General features: G+C 36.4%; 1 protein-coding gene across 7 annotated transcripts in view; it reads right to left on the bottom strand.

Moving 5' to 3' along the window:
- Positions 1-22,216, bottom strand: part of GUCY1B1 (guanylate cyclase 1 soluble subunit beta 1) — a 48,079-nt gene that overhangs the window by 3,270 nt on the left and 22,593 nt on the right. For all 7 annotated transcript variants that reach the window (XR_004031049.1, XM_003257879.2, XM_030816263.1 and 4 more), the window contains 7 exons: positions 14,057-14,254; positions 10,209-10,439; positions 8,831-8,947; positions 7,786-7,919; positions 4,306-4,503; positions 1,789-2,026; positions 605-745 (listed from right to left, as the gene is read on the bottom strand). Coding sequence is in view for 6 of the 7 variants with exons in the window: in XM_003257879.2 (XP_003257927.1) it covers positions 605-745; positions 1,789-2,026; positions 4,306-4,503; positions 7,786-7,919; positions 8,831-8,947; positions 10,209-10,439; positions 14,057-14,254 (1,257 nt within the window). In the remaining variant the exon portion in view is untranslated. The remainder of the gene's footprint in view (positions 1-604; positions 746-1,788; positions 2,027-4,305; positions 4,504-7,785; positions 7,920-8,830; positions 8,948-10,208; positions 10,440-14,056; positions 14,255-22,216) is intronic.

Raw genomic sequence — 22,216 nt, 5'->3', positions numbered from 1 at the left:
AAACTCCCAACAGGCCCCGGTGTGTGATGTTCCCCTCCTTGTGTCCATATGTTCTCATTGTTCAGCTCCAACTTATGAGTGAGAACACGTGGTGTTTGGTTTTCCATTCTGGTACCACACGAATTTTTGCTTACTTTATATTACAGAATAATGTAGAGTCATCATATAACATCATAAGAGATGTCTATAAGAATTTCAAGCATATTACCGACAACTTCAAAAGCCCTCCATGAAATCTCTGTCTCCCCAGGGAAATATGCTATCTCAAGAGAAACATTTGAAGTCTGAAGATTTCAAAGATGTGAATCTAGTAACTTACATGAGACATGAAAGAGATTTTAAAAAATAAACTAGAAGGTACAAGAGGTTTTTTTCTCATCCCCATGACTTTCAGTACATGAAACGGACTAGATAATTTCAAACAGGTAGATAAATCTCCATGTCTATGAAAGAATGTAGTACAGTGGGCTGGATGAAATACTATAGTCTTTGTTGTCAAGATGCCCTTCTTTATACATGTTAATGATTTTCTGGACAACAGTATGAATCAATTATCCAAAAAGGTTTACATACCATTATTACAATATCTACTTCATTTACTAACCTGAACAGATTCACCATCTACTTGAACTTGGCCAGCAATTTCCATCATGTCCAAGGCCAGGTGGCAGATGGATCGTGCATGGTGAATGCATGGCTCTGGTAAACCACTCACTGTCATATACTTGTCACCAACAGTCTCCACCTAACAGTACATATATTTAGATGTTCACTGGTTAGCATAAAAAAGACTGTTTCATTTATTACCCTAATAAAAAACATTTTTTCAAGGCTACCAGCAACTTTAAGCTTCCTTCCCCCTTTAATTCTCTTAAAATTCTAATATATTCAACTCCAACAAAATGAAACCTTGCAATTACTTATAATTTACACACATGACAGACACTTGGGGTCTTTGATGATGGGCAGGTACAGACATAGAATTATTTTTCCTTTAGTAAGCTATTAATTTCTCACCTCAGATCACTTTATAATTCAGAAGAATAATTTTTTACATTTCTCCCTAAAACAGTGATGGCTTGAAGGCATGGAGAGCCACCAATTGAAGTTCAGTGATTTATCACGGTCATTAATCATTTATTTTTATGATGTGCTCACCACATGCTACAGTGTACCTCAGAAAATGACTATAAAATAAATAGTCCTTGTGTAGTTATATTACCCCAGATACCTAGGGATGGTTTACTTAACATTCTTGCCTTTATGTAGCAATATTCCACTGACTTCTTTTTTCCAATATTATATTTATTTCTAAATGAAACAAAGGGCAAAAACGCATTATAAATGTTTATCTTCTTCAAGTTGATGTTATCTAAACGCAAATCTGAGTCCTTCTCATGCTCCATGACTTCTTTACTGTACAAAGCATTTATATATCTCAGTAAAAATGTCTCTTGCAGAGCACTAAAATGAATGCTATGTTTATACTAAATGTGATAAACAGCCTGTCCAGATTTGTTAGCCTAAGTGCAAATAAGATGGTGAACATTTCATTTTAACCAGGGAATCACCCATTCCATGAAACATTCATTGCGGTTACAAGGAAGAGACGGTTTTATAACAAGAGGCAATTATTTAAGAACACGGTAAAGAGTGAATACACGAAGGCTCACTGTACTCAAGGCTGCAGTACTGGAGTCAGAGAGCTGTGATGGCATGGCCTCTGGAGGAGAGGCTCGGAACGCCAGCCTCTGGATAGCTCTGCAGTCAGCGATAAAGAAGACTTGCCTTATAAACAAATGGGTTTTTCCGGGAATCAGTCAGTGTGTCAAATCTGGTGTAGAGGTCGTTGAGAAGGTTTACGATCTTCATGGCCCCTTCTCCAGATGCGTGCTTGCTACAGAAAGCATTGAAGCCCACAATGCCACTGAAGAGGATGGTCACATTGTCATATCTTTTGGCAGGCACTGGACGCTTGTGCCGCAGCTCATTGGCAACAGATGGAGGAAGGACGGAATACAGCAATCTGTTCAGTGGGATCAGGAGAAAGCCACTGTAAGAAATGCTGGGAAAGCCTTTAGTGCTTCTGCTGTCCTTTTCACACAGCATCAATGTCGTTTGTACTTTAAAGGCCTGGATTCTAGCAGGACATCCTCTAAAATTAGCATCGAATATTAGCTGTATTTATAAGCAAGGATTTACAGAAAACATAAATTATTTGTTCATTCTAATCACATAAGACATCCGCAAGCCCAAACTAGTTCAAACCAAATCAAAATAAGCCAAGCAAACAGACAAAACAAAAAGACTGGTAACAGAAAACCAAAGTTTCCATTTGTCGTCCTGTATTCTGAGCCGGCTATTATGATAGTCACAGTATGAAGATTGTCATTACCGGCACCTAAAACATGATATGAATAGCACAATAATAGAAACAGATCTGCCTCTTAGAATAAGAAATACATCTCTATTTTTGGTAAGTAATACTAAAAGAAGCAGAATTTCTCTCCAGTCTCATTCATGCCTCACTCCTCCATAGGAGACACTGATAAAACTAGTGGAAGCCAGTCTAGAAAATAAAATATTATCTTTCTTTAGGTACGACTGAGACTACTATGGTGACATCGGGGACCATGCTAAGGGACAAATGTTGTGAGCACACAGGAGGAGGATGACAGCTGCTGAATTTAGAGGGAAAGAAGCAGAAACTAGACCTATGAGCTCTGGATTGGAAGACTGAAGAGGAACAAATGAGGCCTTCCTGCCTTTTTCTTCCTGCCTTTTGCTCTAAAGCAAAAGGGCATATGTGGGAAGTTTAAATATGCAAAATGGAGCTGAGCTCTCAATGTTTTTCCTAGTCATAGTAGAATTTCTCCAGTCTTTCATTTTCAACTTTTAAACATTGAATGTTTTATGAAATATTACAGCTATATTTGAATAGTAAGTATGAACAGTAGAACTACTTAGCTTTAAAGAAAATTAATAGTAATTGGTTTCTAATGACATCACCTTGAAACCCAAATATCTACAAAAACCAAATTCTAAATCTAATAATCTAAAATATAATATAAGGATTTTTGAAGCACAGTAACTGGAAATGGTGCAAATAGTTCCTGAATGTGAAACCCACCTTGGGGAATCCAAACAAAGAAGTAGTTCTGTGATAAGTACTTATCAGCTACTGTTATTAAAGACAAGGCCTCTGTTTAACTCCCAGCAACTCCCAGTTTTGGACTCCTGGTCTAGGAAGAGAAGCTAATACTCTGCTTAGGCTGACAATTTAGGAAAAAAAGTGAATTAAGAGCTTTTTCAGTACAGAATATCTGGATATGTCATAATTTAAAGGATATATTATTTATAATGCTGGTTATTTATCTATTTATCATGAATGTAGATATTAGCAAACTGAGTCACAATACAAAAAAAATGAAACCTAGATGATTTTCTAATACAAAGAGCCAGAACAGAATATTGAGTAACTCAAACCTACAAACCCATGTGACTTTGAACATTAGTCCTAAGGTCTTAGAAGCTCCACGAAATGTTTATATAAACATTAAAAAACCAACACATAAGAACCTGGGTAAAATAGCTTATAAATGTCAGTGATGTGCTTTTAATTAGCATATGAAAGCAAGGCCAAGTAGTATGCATGCTATGTACTTACTTAAATACATTTCTTGAAAATGAAGTATTATCTTTCATGTCCTCGCTCAATATTTCATAATTTAATCCACCACTCTCAGAAATGTTTTATATTTTGATATTTTTGCTAATGTATGTCACTATAGATATAATTGTTGTCATTACATATGATATTACAATTTGTCAGATTCATTTCTTTCTAATCCTAAATTCAAGGTCCCAGAAAATAAATTTTTAAACATGTAATGCCCAATGATAAGTTCATTGTGCAGAGTAGCTCTCTGCACGTGGCAGCCCCCAGCATACTGAAGATGGTCAATATATAACTCTTGTATGAAAGAATGCATGAGTAAATGATAGTTAAACTTTAATTTTTGAACTAAATTTGAATTTGAGCTATTCTCATGATTTTCCAAAAGATATTTTGGCCTATATTATTCCAACTTGGCTTCTAAAAATAGCAGACACATTTCCACTACCATTAAGACTGGTTTATTTCCTTAAGCATAATTTCTTTTTAAAAGCAATGTGAAAGATTTTATTTACTACACCAGAGCTATTACAGGTCACATGGCTTTTAAGTCTGGTTCTCAATCTTAAATATAGTAGAGTCACATTATGTTATGAGTAACAGTAGTGCCCCAAGTGTTACGTTCTTACGTGTCTGTCTTTTTCTTTTCATCTTCCAGGGCTCTTAACGTGAGCTGTAGCCTGTCAGTGAGGATTTCCAGCTCTTGGGTGAGTTTGTATTCCTCTCTAAATTGTTCTCCCAAAAGAACGAGATCGCGCGTGGCATCATGCAGAGGGATGTCACTTAGATACAGCCCTCTCCTTGTCAAATCGTCCAGGTTCATGACACTGTCATATGGAGAAATGGGGCAAGATCAGTCTCAACTTGTATACATGACAATGCAATCCTGATTTCTGTCAAGGAATCTGATCCTGCCACCTCCTACCATTCAAAACATCAGGCTGAAAACCATAGAATTATGGAGAATTGAATGAAGATTGTGAGTTTATTCTCTTAGATATTTAAACGTCTACCAAAAAGCAGCGAACTTGAGATGTATTTTTACCGGGTTGCACTTTTTGGTGCCATCAGTCTAAATTGAAACGATCGTGTAGAAAACATAGGTTGAGGTATTTAACACAGGCTGTAATTTATTATTCTCAAATTTTTTCTCATCATAAGGAGAGGAAACAAATCTATCTTTATTCTCTTTCTCAAGAATAATAATGCTTCTTTTGAGAAACTTTTATTTCGCTTTCTGTATTCTATGAATCTTGTAACTGGTTTTTTCCCTTTTGGAAACAATGAGTAAAAATTCCCAACCACGTTTATGACCCATCCTCAGCATGTAATTTATGTATCTAAGACTATGTGTCATTCTTACTTCTGGCGCTCATGTCTTCTTTTGCTTTGACAAATTTTTCTCATTTATTTGAAACATTATTCAATCCTGCTGAATTTTATGCATCATCATTGTAACTTGTGCCATTTCTCCAACAACATAATAATGTTTATTATTTTAGTGATGATCTGACAAGTAAAAAGTTAACTGCTTTTTAAAAATGTACTCTTTGAGGCTGGGCACAGTGGCTCACACCTGTAATCCTAGGACTTTGGGAGGCTGAGGTGGGCAGATCACTTGAGGCCAAGAGTTCAAGATCAGCCTGGCTAACGTGGTGAAACGCGTCTCTACCAAAAGTACAAAAATGAGTTGGGTGTGGTGGCTAGCGCCTGTAGTCCCAGCTACTCGTGAGGCTGAGGCAGGAGAATTGCTTGAACCCAGGAGCAGGAGGCTGCAGTGAGCCGAGATCATGCCACTGCATTCCAGCCTGGGTGACAGAGCGAGACTCCATCTCAAAAAACAACAACAACAACAAAACCTAATTGGTTAAAATGGCATAAGGTTATATCTTTGGCTTGAATTTTTTTAATGCAACGTCATTACTTCTGGCCACTCCAAATAATAATTACTCTAAAATGAAAAAATTTAATTATGACTTTGAGAATCTGGGATTAATAATTTGAAGATTTTTGAATTAATCCTATCCAAAATTCTTTAAAAGGGGTGACTTTGCAGAATTTTGGATTAATGCAATATATTCTCAGGAGCAATGTTCATAAAGCAAAACAAAAAATTAGCATACCTATAAAGAACATAAAAGAATCAAAGATTTTACTAATGAAAATACGTGGTGTCTTTTAATTTCATTAAAATGGATATGTAAGTCCACTTGCAGAAAAAGACACATCTAGAAAGAGGCCAGATCACTGGCCAAAGGTATACGAGACCTGCCCATGAGCAGAGAAAAAACATGATTGTAAGTTCAAAAACTAATGGTCAAAAATACTCATACTGAGTTACAAAACTTAAATCATAAAGGTCTCGTGGTTCTAAAACTGTCCTATATCATTATTTTAATGAACCATTCAATTTTTTCTAAATTTAAAAGTATCATCTTAGAATTATTTTACAAGTAAAACTACTTTTAATTGATCTTTTGTTTATGTAGTGTGAGTACAAATCTTCCTACACACCTGAGCATGTCTCATAGGACAATCTGCAATTTTCTCACTGGGTGACCAATGTCTGCATATGGGAATTAACAAATAAACTCCAAATTTTCTGCTTTTATTTCTGAAGAAAACCTTTCTTTCCATAAATAGAAATTGCCCTTAATGAGAAGATGACATTCTCCTAAGCTCAACCTGTAAAGAGGCAGAAGAAGAAAACACTTACTGATAGCAGATGGGACATCTTTAGATCAATGTAGCTTATTAATTTTTTTAAAAAGGGTTTATGTTTCTTAGTTTTGTTTCTTTTATTTTCATGATATTTATTTCTCAGGGAAAAGACATCCATATCCTTATATTATCTATTATTCTTATATGTTATAGTTAAATAATATTTAATTAATCTTAAATATACTTATCAGTTAACTACATGTTAACTGATATTATTATTTTTTTTTGAGACAGTGTCTTGCTGTGCTGCCCAGGAGTGCAGTGGTGTGATCTCGGCTCACTGCAACCTCTGCCTCCCAGGTTCAAGCGACTCTTCTGCCTCAGCCTCCCTAGTAGCTGGAATTACAGGTGCCCACCACCACTCCTGGCTAATGTTTGTATTTTTAGTAAAGACGGGATTTCACCATGTTTGCCAGGCTGATCTCAAACTCCTGACCTTGTGATCCACCCGCCTTGGCCTCCCAAAGTGCTGGGATTAGAGGCGTGAGCCACTGCGCCAATATATTATTCTTATTTGGCCTTATATATTATTGTTATGTAATGTATAATACAATAGTAATAATATAACAGGAGGTTGTTACAAAGTTTATGATATTTTTCAGAAATTTTAAGACCACATTTTTTTTTTTTTTTTTTTGAGACGGAGTCTCGCTCTGTCGCCCAGGCTGGAGTGCAGTGGCGCAATCTCGGCTCACTGCAAGCTCCGCCTCCCGGGTTCACGCCATTCTCCTGCCTCAGCCTCTCTGAGTAGCTGGGACTACAGGCGCCTGCCACCATGCCCGGCTAATGTTTTTTTTTGTATTTTTTAGTAGCGACGGGGTTTCACCGTGGTCTCGATCTCCTGACCTCGTGATCCGCCCGCCTCGGCCTTCAAAGTGCTGGGATTACAAGCGTGAACCACCGCGCCCAGCCTAGAGTAGGTAAATAGTTTTAATTTAAAATAGTTCCAACCCAGAAAGAGACCCTTTAGATTTTTTGCTAACATACTATAGAAAAGACAAGTTTCTGGTGTCAAATATACCAGTGTATTTATTATGCCATCCTATTAGCTGCTTTAAAAAATCGCTTTTCTACATAATGCCTATTTTGAAGATCCAAAAGTATAGAATTAGCTTACCGCAGATTATTTGTCCCATGGTGTAATGGCATAAACACTCCACAAGTGTATTAAGACATGGCAAATAACACAGAGTATGTGATTTCTTCTGAGTTTATTAGCAAATATTAAATAAGACTATCCTTGTTATAAAGCAATACATAACAAGGGCTGTAAAATCTAATTACACCTCAGAGAATATGTAAATGTAATGGAATAAAATATTGTGGCCTTCCTTTGTTAGCTAAAGATAGGTACTGATAGCCATTATAATTAGTCTAAAAATTGTTACCTTGGTGAACACAGAAAAAGTATGCTATCTGCTTCAGGTAAGTAGATCATTTGACCCTTCAGACGTAAGCAGCTGATCTCAGTCCCAGTCAGTTCATCCTCACATTCTAATTTCTCCACATCCAACAATCCTTCCTTGAAAAGGCAAGATATAACCATTGACGAATGCCTTTCTCCCTACCTAAGAATTCAGCAACAAGGACACACATATCTCATTTCCCACCAAACCACAAAGCAGAATAAGTGCATCGCTAGAACAGGAGAGGGCCTTCCGTCAGAGATCTGTAATAAGCCTAGTGGCTACCTTGCAACACTGCAGAAAAGTGACTGTCCCCTTTGAATTCAGGACAGTAACTGTGCTACTCTTAGCATAATTATTTCAAGCTTTTGTGAATCTTTTTAATCCCCTATTTCCGGTATGGTTACAACATACATTACCAGACTCTCAGAGAATAAGCCAAGCCTCCCCATTCTCCCACCCTGTATTCGTACAGCAGCTGGAAACAGTCAGTTCCGAATACAGAAAGGATTCAATGGGTACTCTAGGAAACTGACTTTTGCTGTATCTATCCCAAGAACAGAAACCGTGAGATCCCAGCACTATCTAAATTATCAACTGTGTGAATATTTTATCACTTTTATTCACCCAAAAAGTGCTACTAAGAGCAATAGACAATTTAAGAAAGAATAAATAAGCGGTTTTGAGTGAAGTTCCAAAAAAAATCCTTTTTAGTTCTGATTTCTAAAATAAGGCACTGTAGCTGTACAGGGAGTAAAAGATGTTGTTTTTTTTTTTGATGTGAAACAACGCTGTCTCAGAAAGACAGTCTCTAAAATTTACCTCTGTTAATTTTAATCAGTTGATAGAGTCCCACTGCTCCTCAGGCGAACCAAAAATCAATGTTATTGCCTTTTAAATAGATCTTCCTTTGAGGTCTGGGTTTTATCTCTCCATACGTTCTCAGAGAATATAATAATTTTCCCCCCGAATACTTCTAATTTGTAAGATACCTTTATCACATTTAATGAAACAATATCTTGATTACCTTGCTTCTCAATACAAAAACCGTATTGATGTGCGAAAGGATCCCGTGGAAACTAATATCAATATGAGGACGAACCAGTGAGAAGACAGACAGAAGGCTGCAATTCCCAGGCTGGAGCTAAAATGCAGATAGAGAGCAAAGAGTACCTCATCAGTTGAAATAGTTTTTATACTTTGATATTAATCACTTGATTAAATCAGCTCAGTTATATTTAAAACTAGAAAATTATAATTATTATAATTCAAGGGAAACTTAGCTGAACTATGAACCCAAATCTCAATCTATACAACTCGGTGATTAAATGGACATTAAATAGTTACAAGAACATGAAATCTGATATGGATTCAGATGACTAATATTCAAATGTAAGCTAGCACAAATTTACAATGCATTTTCAGGAGAAGAAAAAAATGAAAATTTATCTTTTAAAATGTACAGTGATATGTTAAATGTGTATGGCTTGAAATGTAACTAAAATACCAAAAACATGAGCAAACACTCTCTTAATATTTATCTAGAGGGCTAAAAGTGAAAACAATAGGTAACACTGATTGATTGCTTACAATGAACCAAGTGTTTTTCATATGCTTTCTATCCTCACGCCAGAACAAAGAGAAACAGGCTGAGAGAGGTGAAGTAACAAGTTGAAGGTCATACAGTGAGGGACAGACGGAGTCAATACCAGAGCCAGGGCAGCACACTACTCTGCTTCCATTTCACCTGATCCAATTGGGTTAATCCTGAATTTTCAAGACTCTTTAATTACAAGCAAAAAGTATCTCTAAACACATGCCATATACAACTCCAAAAGTTAGTATTTAAGAAAAAAAGAGTAAGCATAAAGGATTTTACCAATGGATCTGTCATAGAAGTCAACAGTAGGTTCTCATCATCAGCCCAACTGCTTCCTTTGATGCTCTTTCTACTCAATCCATGATCATCTCTATCATTTTGTGTTTTAGTGAGTGCTTTTTAAAATCCCCCCTTTTCCCTTAACACCATCAATAGTTGATTTTTAAAGCTATTTAGAGATGGTAGATATCCAATGAATATTTATTCAGTGAATAAATAAACATGTGAAAGGTGACTGTTACTAAAAAGTTACCCATTTTTTTCATTGAAACAAGTATACTGTTCTTACATAACATTCCTACTATTTCTGTATGTGATTATTATAAAAAAAATAGTTGTCCTAGGGAAAGTTGTTGTATGCTCAAATACACACGTAGTTCACAATTAAACAATTTGTGTAACTTACAATAAACTGCATATTACCTAATATGTAGTCAGAGGGTTAAATGAATGGATGCCTGCCTGTAACAATAGTATTTCTATGGGCTTTTGTCTCAGGCCCCAAGGAAGTGTGCTGTCATTTTACCTGGGGGAGAACTCTGTATATAGCATTGCCACACTGAGTGACCACTAGGTCCCGGTCAAATATTATATGAAAAGGAAAAGCTTTGCAGAATGTATATGGGCTGATGCGTGATTCCTGGGTGCCATTTTCTTCAAATCTGTCAAGATCTTCATAAAAATCCTCTTCTTTTGACTCTTTTTCTTCAATTAAAAATTGAGTATGATCACATTCTTCATTTCTTTGCTGAATAACCTGGATATCAAAGGGGGAAATGGCATGAATTGTCTTCATTTCAGTTTAATAAAAATACCTAAATATAAAAAATGAGTTATGAATACTGCATTTAGAAGATTAATTACAAAAATTCAATACATATATGCAAATACTCCATATGTCTAAAATAGGAAAATATTTCTGGACTTTGATCTATAAAATTTGAAGATTGAATAGTCATTGTGAAATTACAAATCTGGTATCAGTTCCCCAGTATCCTATATGGTCTCTTTGGTAGAATTAGAAAAAAAAAGCACTTGTGGGCTCTGCCTCCTCAGCCAAGCACACTTGTATAGTCAACAACCTGAAAGCCATACAAGCTGGCACTATCAAATAAGATTACAATACTATTTTAAAACAATGGGAAATAAAATTGATAGAGATTCATATTAAAAAAATAAATGCAATGTCATTTGTAACCATCAACTGGCAAATATATAAAGTTACAATACCAGGCCAGGCGCAGTGGCTCATGCCTGTAATCCTAGCACTTTGGGAGGGTGAGGCTGGCAGGTCACCTGAGGTCAGGAGTTTGAAACCAGCCTGGCCAACATGGTGAAACCCCATCTCTACTAAAAATACAAAAATTAGCTGGGCATAGTGGCAGGTGCCTGTAATCCCAGCTACTCAGGAGGTTGAGGCAGGAGAACTGCTTGAACCCGGGAGGCAGAGGTTGTAGTGAGCCGAGATCATGCCACTGCATTCCAGCCTGGGCGACAGAGCGAGACTCTGTCTCAAAAAAAGAAAAAAAAGTTACAATATTAAATTGGGTAAGGTACTGAAAAAGAGGCATCTCAAATACCACTGATGAGGGGGTATTTTGATTAATCTTTCTGAAGGATAAATTGACAATAGGCATAAAAATTCCTTAAAATGTTGTGGATTCTTTGATTTAATTGCAAATCTAGGAATTCATTCTAAGGAAGTAATCATAATTGTGAGCTAATATCTACAATGTAAAAAAATCCTACATTTCTAAAGTATTATTCACAGGCAAATACATTATTAAAGTATAGATTTTCCTTTTCTTTTTAGGTTAAGAAATTGCAAGCAATGAGCCCTCTTACAAAGGGAAAACTCGATCTCAACGGCGAACAGACCCAAAAGGGAAAAAGTCTGGGACAACATTTCTTCAGTTACAGCTAAATAAAAACAAAATGTTGCTCATTTTTCTTTTCTTTTCTTTTTTTTTCAGGAGTACACTGTCGCATTCTCTGCGATTTTTAAAAACAAATTACAATAACTATACATGCTGTTGTATGTATTCTTTTAGATATATTTTGTAGCAAAACTGGGATGTTACTACCTCACTGTCAGAATAACTTACTATACTGGTTAAATATTAGTATCCTTATATATAATTTGAAAATTTTACCACATTAAGGTTGATTTCCCTAACTCATAGGCAAGGCAAGAGAGTCAACCTTAAATGTCAGGCCTACTTTTGATGTTCTACTCTGTTTCTATTTAACTAGAGAAACTGAATTATATGTATCCTAAACTTATGAATTAATTATTCAATTCCAATTTTTTTGCTTCGATCAAACTGGCAAAACAAATAGCTTTTCTCATCATATTTTTAACTTCTCATTGGTATATCACTTTATGACATGATCTAGTATTAATTATGTGGTTCAAATTGTCTAGTATCTCTGGACCTGATAAACTTAATGTGAGAATGCCTCAAGAAGTCAAAACAGTGCCTTTGAAAAAATTAAATACACAAAATATACTTATAAAATGCAAATATTTCAGAAGTTCATATTGAAGCACTTGAATAAATGGTCAGAAGAGAATTTATATATTTTATAAAGTGAACCATATAATTAAGTAAATACTTGAATTTCATACAGTTTGCTAAAGCCATCAATCTCCCATGCCAAAGATTCTAATACCACAGTAATAGTAGTTTCCAAATGTGTCCTAATTTGTGTTTCTTTCTGAAGTTTCTATGAACCTACCTCTTTCTCAGTCTGGTTAAATAAAAATAAAACCAACAGTGCATACAATATGCATATAGGTTCACTCAGTACAGATGCTGTGTTTTTTCGTTTTTTTTTGTTTTGTTTTGCTTTATTTTTTTCTATTTTTTTGAGAACGGAGTCTCACTCTGTCACCCAGACTGGAGCGCAGTGGCGAGATCTTGGCTCACTGCGACCTGTCCCTCCCGGGTTCAAGCGATTCTTCTGCCTCAGCCTCCCTAGTAGCTGGGATTACAGGCGCCTGCCAGCATGCCTGGCTATTTTTTTGTATTTTTAGTAGAGACGGGGTTTCACCATGTTAGCCAGGATGATCTCAGTCTCCTGACCTCGTGATCCCCACACCTTGGCCTTCTAAAGTGCTGGGATTACAGGCATGAGCCACTGCGCCCGGGCCATACTGTGTTAGTTTAATGTCAAGAACAAAAGATTGGAAATGTGAGGTATATACTATTTTGATTGAATACCAGTGAGCTTCCCGATCGTGGATGAATTGTGATACTTTACCCAAGGCTTTAATTTTTAAATGTCTGCATTTGATAATGCCATGGTATACACAGTCCTACTTTCTATTTGGTTGGTGCAAAAGTAATTGTGGTTTCTGCCATTACTAATGGTTGTAGAAAAACTAACGATGCACCTGGGAATCACCAACAAGTGCCACATAAGAACTAACACCAACTTCTGAAAGAAAGAAAACCATGATCTGTAACGTAACTTTACGAGATTAAATATGTGGAATATCTTTCTAATTTAATTAAATGTTACTATTTTAATGTTGGATAATACTCCACTTAAGGGTTTTAGACCTCCCAAGTGTGTTACAACATATCTATGATCTATAAGAAAGAATTGTCTATTAGGTTTTCTATAAATAAAGGTTGGAAAAAGTTCTCTATCTCCCCACTTTGGCCTCAAGTTTAAGGCTACTGAGAATTGACTCTTGGGTATGAATATGCTGAACACATAAAAAACAGCCTGAGTGGGAGAAACTATAAGGGCCAGAGATAAAGAGAAACAGTGGTTCTCTTTGTTATATGGTTGCCCTATCAGTACCTTGAAATTATCACTCAAAACTAAGAGTGTGTATTATCAATAATAGCACAATTTTTAAAGTACCAGACCTGGCTTCTTTCACCAATTAACTTGATTAAAAACAAAAACAAAAACAAACACTTTCATTCACAAAATTAGTCATTCCAACTATATTTCAGGGCAGACAAAAATCGACAAAGAAATAATAATCTATAAAATAATAATTTTATAATGCCTTAGAATTTGACTATCCATATTATGGATATTTTGCATGCTGAAACCCACAGCTCAGTCAGTCACATATCCTTCTGCTTCCCAGCTGGTGTGTGTTCACAGGGAATGCAAAGTAAATTTCTTGTAGCCTTGAACAATATATAATTAGAAAAATCTGCCGCCAGAAGGAAAAAAATATCCTGTATAATGCACTCCCAGGCCAAATATAGAAGACTGTTGGTCTTTCCACTGTTATATACTTCCAGGGAAGAGCACTAACAGTGATAACTGCAGGTAAATTTAAAGAGTGTCATTTAAAATATTTTTAGATGTCATCTGTGTTCAGAAGTCTCCATTGCTGTTTGTTACCTTCATGTCTATTTCAGTGCCATGGATTTGTTGAGCCACTGTTTTGATGATTCCAATGACAATATCCTGAAGTCCTTCTCTCTCTGAGTAGTAGTGCAAAATGAGTCCTTTGCCCTTTTCTGCGTCAGTGCACCTGAAGGAAGGTGCACGCATTCCTGGGTAGATGGTAGCAAGGTGGTCATGCAGAGCATCAAGGTTCTGCAGCAAAGAAGAAAGGGAGACCAATAAACAATGCTTTCGCAATGACAACAGACTCTGGGAAAGCAAGATATGAAAACGAGTCAAATTGGAGTCTGGTGGGCAGATCAGCAAAGCAGCACATGTAGCACATCCTTCACTCCACTGAGATATCTGTAAAGCAAGTGCCACAGAGAAAATGATACTAAGATAGTAGAATTAAGAAAAATATCTGTGGCTATGAATAGTTAGCACATTTTAAGAAAAGATAAACAAGTGGGATTAAAAAGGATGGCTAAAACAGAAAAAACATAGTAAAGGGCTAAGGCAAAGATAGTCATATTTACAAGAGCTTGGGGCAGTTGTTTATACGTGTTGTGTTGTGATCAACAGCAGGGAATGTCCAAAGGACTGACACGTTTCCCTTCTGTTTATACTGCAATTCTAAAACTTAATTTTCAACTCAAAAAACTATGCCCAAATTATAAGCATATAAAACATAAGCATATTATTTTGTGATTTCTATTTAACTATTCTAATATGTTAGAAATTAAAAATCTATTTTAGAAACTAAAGCAATGTAATTTCTTCATGTTATTTAGTATGCTATCATCAAGGTGGAGTTTCATAGCTAATCTGTGAAATAACTACATTTTGAAATGGAAGGCTTGGAAAACTAATAAATTGGTCAATAAATATTTTCTGTTCTTTGTAGCCTTGCCATGAATTTGGAAGATGCCACGTTTCCCTGAGTCTCAGATTACTAATATACAAAACTAATTGGTGTAAAGAGTACTAGAAGAAATGGTGTAAGCTATACATTTTATTTGGCCCAAGATGATTTTTCAAATAACACTCAGTTCATAACATGTTGGGGTGTGTGTGTGTATGTCTGTGTGTGTGTGCTGCACATATATAGTAGGATATACACACAGCATATATAGTAGGATATACACACAGCACAGCATGGTATAGGAATTAAGAGCAATATGACTTAAGATCAAGTAGACATGGGTTTAAATAATGACTGCCATTTCGTAGGAAGGCAGCCAATTCGCCTAATTTTTCTAAGACTTTATTTCTTCTGGCAAAATGGAGATAACTTCAAACATGTATATAAAGCACTTAGCACATTTCAGATGAGGTTGGCAAAACAACTGTCTCTGAAAGATTCCCTTGCCTTAATCCCTGTGAGTGTGTTGTATCGCATGGTGAAAGGGATTTTGCAGATGTGATGAGGGTTATGGACCTTGAGTTGGGAAGATTATCCTGGATTATCCAGGTGAGCCAACCTAGTCACATGAGTGACTGTGCACTTAAAAGTCAAGAAGCTTTCCCTGCTACATGGTGAGAGAGAGAGAGGTGCAGCGACAGAAGGTCAAAGAGATGGGAGTATGAGAAGGATTCAACACCATGCTACTGGTTCTGAGATGTAGGAGACTGTTGAAGGACTGGAGAGAGGTCTCCAGGACTTGAGGGCAGCTGCCTGCTGACAGTCAAGGAAACTGGGTCCTCAGCCCTATAACTGCATGGCACTGAATTCTGTCAATACTTGAATGAGGAAGAAAACAATTATCCCCAAAGGCCAACATAAAGAAACACAGTCCCGCCAGCACAGCACGCTGATGCAGGTCCAATAAGACCTGCAATGGACTTCCAACTGACGAAACCATAGGGTAATAAATTTGTGTCGTGTTAAGCACTGAAGTTTGTGGTCATTTGTTATGGTAGCAATAAAAAACAAATACGCCAAGCAAGTAGTAATCTATTCAAAACTGGTGATTATTTTTAAATAAAAAAAAAACAACAACAAAACAGTTTCCAAATGTCATGGGCATTAACAGAGGATATCTTAAATGAAAGTACTGGAGATATGCCAAAATTAAACTATGGCTCTCATTCCACATGTCTCAAAGAGGTCAATTTAGAAAAACAAAAAAATCCGGTGAGATTACTGGGAAGAAACTAGAGCGAGAATGAGATGATTCTGCGGGTGTCCCCATTTGAGCAATACTCTACCAGGGCGCTACAGCATTAATTTTCTGTCCCTTCCACACATCCACTCAAGCATGCATTCACTCTATAACGTTATTGTATGTGCTTTATATATCATACACTGTGTCATGTGGGCTGGGGGGCAGGTAGATGTTTGGATGCAGATCTGCATGATGAGGATTAAGCAGCTCATGGTTTATATCACAAATGGATGTGTAGAGTGGCTTTTGATGAGCAAACGAGGAAGCCAACAACTCAGACTGAAAGAATGGAGTTAAAATACTTCAAAATGAAGATGAGATTTGAGCTAGGTCATGAAGTTTGACAATCTAATCCAGATAAATGATTCAATGATCTCCTCAACTCGATAAATCTGGTGACTTTTTGAACTGTCTGCATCTACTGTTTTCTTCCCCACAATTACACCTGTTTGAGTCAAGCTAATTCTTAGCAAAAACATCAGTTCATCCGGATTGCCTCTAGAGGCTGCTATTGCTATGTAAAAGTAATCCAATATGGCAGACACTAAGTATTGAAGAGCTATATATAACCTACAAACTCGAGTCCTAAAACTGTTTTACTTGGTTGAGTAGTATGAGAGGTTCTTCCAATGATGAATCATTCTCAATAGAACTCTTCTCTTAGAAGGGACGACCTGAGAACTGCTTCATAGCCCTCCCAGACCCCTTATACTTCTACTTATGTTGTGAAACATTTTGTGAAAGAAAATCGGGTGAGAAAAAAAAAATCACCAAGAGAGTTTTATTTTTATCTGCATTTCTCACAAAGTCAAAATTGAGCTTGTGGCTGCATTTAGAAAATGTTTCTAATAGAGTCAGGCCCAGGTACTGTGTTGTGGCTCACTTAAAAAAGAAATTGAGGCTGGGCACGCTGTCTCACACCTGTAATCCCAGCACTTTGGGAGGCCGAGGCAGGCAGATCACTTGAGGTCAGGAGTTCGAGACCAGCCTGGCCAAAATGGTGAAACCCCATCTCTACTGAAAATACAAAAATTGGCCGGGCGCAGTGGCTCACGCCTGTAATCCCATCACTTTGGGAGGCCAAGGCGGGCGGATCACAAGGTCAGGAGATCAAGACCATCCTGGCTAACATGGTGAAACTCTGTCTCTACTAAGAGGAAAAAAAAAGGAAATTAGCAGGGTATGGTGGCGGGCGCCTGTAGTCCCAGCCACTTGGGAGGCTGAGGCAGGAGAATGTCATGAACCCTGGAGGTGGAGCTTGCAGTGAGCTGAGATCTCGCCACTGCACTCCAGCCTGGGCAACAGAGCGAGACTCCATCTCAAAAAAAAAAAAAAAGAAAGAAAATACAAAAATTAGCCAGGCGTGGTGGGGCACGCCTGTAGTCCCAGCTACTTGGGAGGCTGAGGCATGAGAATCGCTTGAACCCAGGAGGTGGAGGTTGCAGTGAGCCGAGATCTCGCCACTGCACTCCAGCCTGGGTGACACAATGAGATTCTGCCTCAAAAAAAAAAAAAAAAAAAAAAAAAGGAAATTGAACCAAACAATAACTTCAAATAGGCATTTTAATATTTTTTCTATACAGAATGCTTACATATTTCCTAAATCATTGTATCAGTGTGCTTATATCATTTTCATACTCATCTTTTTTACTGGATTATTAAAACATTCCTACATTCACTCAAGCAGATGGCATAAGGCAATAACGACTTGCACCACTTATGTTACTGGCACCACTTATGCTAAGACAAGTCAGAGAGTGGATACAATCATCCAAGTCAGTACTTCCTGAGTCACTAAAGATAGGCACTGCACCCTCACCATACCAAAAACACCAAATAAGAATGTTCACCTTTTCTGTCTTTTTGCGGTAACCAACTGTCCAGAGATTTACTGTGTTATTGAATTTACTATTAATTAATTGAACAAGTAAAGTGCTTTCCTGAATCATAAAAGATTGAACACCACTTAATGTAATATTGATTTTCTTTAGATAGCATCTAATGTAAAAAACACTCTTGGGATTTCTTGAGTTACAACCTTCCTTACTTGGCTTTACTCTTTCAAAATTTAAAGTAATTACCACAGCCAGACTGTTATAAGAAATGGGATTAATGATTAAAAGTTATTTTCATTTAAGTAACTTATATTGCTAATAAATGTGTCATCCTCATATACAGGCTACAATTTTTTTTTTTGCCACAAAAACATTCTTACAATGGCCAAGAGAAAACCCTTTCTACATTTGATAATGCTATCTAAACAAAGATGATAGTTCATCCACATTGCTCTAACAATGTATTCTGGAGAATAAAGAGTTTCATATCAAAACTGATATTCTGTGTTATTTCTAAATATACCCACAGAAGCACTTACAGAAAGTAAAGAGCTGTGTGGCCGATTGCAAAGAAGTATGTCCATATGTATGAAAGTAAAAAAGACACTGAAAAAATGTAAACACTTATATTGCAGCACAAGTAGATTCTCAGGAAACAATGATGTAATCCTCAGCTATGCTTTGATTCATTCTTCTGGCCTTCATAAAATCAAAAAACAGGAAACATATAGAGAGTAGGTCCATTCATCTGTTTTGATATCTTGAGATACCTAAAGGTTTTAATTTCATCATTTCATTTCTTAATGTTCTAATATCATTTTATTGTTTTTCTACAAGCAAATGAATGTGGTTTTTCTACTCAGGAATTCTGCTTCCTGTCAGTCTAGTTTATTTTATCACCTTGCATTAATCATTTATAAAAGAAAAATTAGTTCTGGTATTCTGGGGTACTGTACTGGAGTTTCAGACATAGTACACTTCACAGATTTAGAAAACAAAAGACAACTTATCATTCCTTTGAGTAATAAAGTGTCACATCTTTAAAGATCTTGGAATGTTTCAAAATAAAGGCACATTTTCTTTTTGTAATATGCATGCCAAAAATAAGTTCTTACATAATTACAGAGGTAAAGTCCCCAGAAGTCAACTACCTGATTTTCCTGTTTCAAGGACATCTAATTAAATTTTTTAAAGGATCCACAGAAATGGGTAAGACCTTGCCTTGAACGTTTTAAAGAAAAACACTTTCAGTCTCCAAGAATCCTTGTTTTAGTGGATGGGGAGAAGGGAGTTGCCTGTGTTGAGAATATTACTGCAGTTTAGATCTGCAAGAAATATTTAAAATCAGTCATTGCAAATCTCTTTTTGTTTTTCAATGAAGGAGGATGAGGTATAGGATTTTCTTTCTTTCTATCCCTCACACCTCTGAAAAATAGGGCCAACACCGACATTCTTTAATGAGAGTCATGTAATTTAAAAAATATTTTGTTAAGTTTTATAAGAAAAAAGTCATTTTGGAATTTGAAGATAAAACACTTAAACAAAGTAGACCTAAGTAAAATGGAACATCAAACCCTAGATGATGAGAAACACCAAAGTAAATAGCATGAGATTGGAGTAGGAATTGAATGCTTTCATAATACTTTTCCTGCCTTTTCTTCTTGGAGCTGCTCCTTGAGAATTAAATAGCTTTCCAATTGAAAAGATATAGAGATTCTTTTCTAAAAGAAACATTGAAAATCTCTATTTAAAAAGAAACTGTACCAGAGTCACTAAAATTATTTAAATGGAAACAGCTTTAAAGCTATATCAGTTTATCATTACCATCCTCTCCAAGGAAATATTTTAATTAAAGAAAAACTGTTAAAATATTTCACTTATTCTACTGCTTTTAAACTCATGTTAAAAAAGATCCAGTCTATATAATACTGCATGTAACAATTAATCAATATTTTGAAAAATTATGAAAATATATACCAGTTATTCAAACTGAAAAGCCTTACAATTCTGGAACATTTCTTATCTTCCATCACAAGTTTTTAAAAAATAAAACTATTTTTATTATTGGATTATAGAAATTGGCGTTGTGGATGCTGAGAAAACAGTTCTTTTTGAAATTCCAAAGTTAAAAATAAAGTGAATGGTGCGCTTTTTTCTTAAGAAATATAAATAATTTAGGGAAGTATTAGAATTTTACAGCTGTTCAGGAAAATCCTCATAATTCCTAAAATAACCCTTTGCACAAACATTTAAGAATTAGATCAGTCATCAATCTCAGATTGTTCCTGGTGGCCAAATCACAGTGTTGTATTTAATAAGCCAAAACCTGGAGCCAACAGGAATTGAAGAAAATCCCATTGCAGGCTGAACAGAGGCGCTGGTTGATAAACTCAAATGTATCTGAGTTGAGTGAAAGACTGAAACTGTCACCATATCAAGGTTAGTTGAAGAAGCCAGTGTCTCCAGCAAATAATGAAAGAATATTGATCTAACTATTCATCTGAGTTCTAATTTAAATTAGGTCATAATTTAAATCCTAACTGTTCTCTAAAATTGCATTTGCCCACGTATATTTTCATAGTCAACCTGGCAGCCTTTGCTGCTCATTTTAATTGCATTTTAGCTCTATAAATTTGTTGGGGAGGTAAAAACAATATAATGTAATAATAAGGTAATACCATTGAAATTGAGTTGGTAGCCCTGTTTGGGACTGACGTGGCTCCTATTCCCAGGGGTAATAGATTATCTTATCAAACACAGCTTTCTCAAAGCTCTTGACTCATTGTACAAGCATATACACACATATCAACACAGACATAAAATATAAAGGGAAAAATAATGCACAGGGTAGCGGTCTAGTTATCCATAGCTGTATGTCAAACAACTTTAATAATTTATTTGTTATCTTTCGTGGTTCTGTGGGTTGTCTGGCTAAATTAGAAAGTTCTACCCTTGGGACGGAATCAGATGGAAACTGGGCTGAAATTATCAGAATGCCGGAGCAGGCTGGTTTTCCAAGATGGATCAATCAAATGGCTGGTAGTTATTTCTAGCTCTTTGCTGAGAGCCCAGCTAGAACTGCTATCTGCCAGTCTACGCGTGGCCTCTCCATGTGGCTTGTGCTTCTCATTTCATGTGTCTGGGTTTCTAGAGGTACCATCCCAACAGCAACTGTTCCAAGATACCCTGGAGGAAACCAAGACTTCTTGTACTCTAGCCTGGGAAGTTTAAATATCTCACCTCTGCCCCATTCGATTCGTTAAATAGTCACTAAAGCCAACCCAGATTCAAGGAAAAGAGAATTTTACCTCCCGCAAGGAAGAGGCAAAATCATACTACAGAAATGCATGTGAGATGGGAGAGACTTGCAGTAATTTAGGGAAAATGTAATCTGCCATAATGCAATAGGACATTAGAGAGCAGAGGTGAGCGTGGATTAAGGTGGAAATAACATTAAACTGAACATTCCTTATCAGCTATTTTCTTATGAATCTTTCAAATCTCATGTATTCTTTGCAGTCTTTTCATTAGTACACTAGAAACTTCCAATAGAAATTGACTATAGCGGCCGGGTGCAGTGGCTCAGGCCTGTAATCCCAGCACTTTGGGAGGCCGAGGCCGGCGGATCACGAGGTCAGGAGATCGAGACCATTCTGGCTAACACGGTGAAACCCCGTCTCTACCAGAAAATACAAAATAAAAGAAAAAAAAAATTAGCCGGGTGTGGTGGAGGGCACCTGTAGTCCCAGCTACTCGGGCGGCTGAGGCAGCAGAATGGTGTGAACCCAGGAGGCAGAGTTTGCAGTGAGCCGAGATTGCACCACTGCACTCCAGCCTGGGCGACAGAGCAAGACTCCGTCTCCAAAATAATAATAATAATAAAAAAACATTAAAAAAACGCAAAAAAAGAAATTGACTATAACAATAGCATGGAAACACACATTTTATTGTCAATTTATGAATAAAAAAGTGGAAAAACTAGACAAAATTCTTACTGAAATATGGTCCTGTCTTTAAGACAATATACCCAGGTAAAATATATAAGATCCAAAAATCAAATTTTAAAAATGTCTTATTTCTTTTTCTCTTTTTGAGAAATTATATTTTCAATTATTAAATCAACCAAAGAATAAATGCCAAAGATTATTACTTCTTTCATCAGCCCACAAGTT

The sequence above is a fragment of the Nomascus leucogenys genome, chromosome 7b (genome assembly GCF_006542625.1).
Source record: "Nomascus leucogenys isolate Asia chromosome 7b, Asia_NLE_v1, whole genome shotgun sequence".
Classification (NCBI taxonomy): domain Eukaryota; kingdom Metazoa; phylum Chordata; class Mammalia; order Primates; family Hylobatidae; genus Nomascus; species Nomascus leucogenys.
Note: the sequence above shows the minus strand (reverse complement) of the source record. Positions and strands in the feature narration are given on the sequence as shown.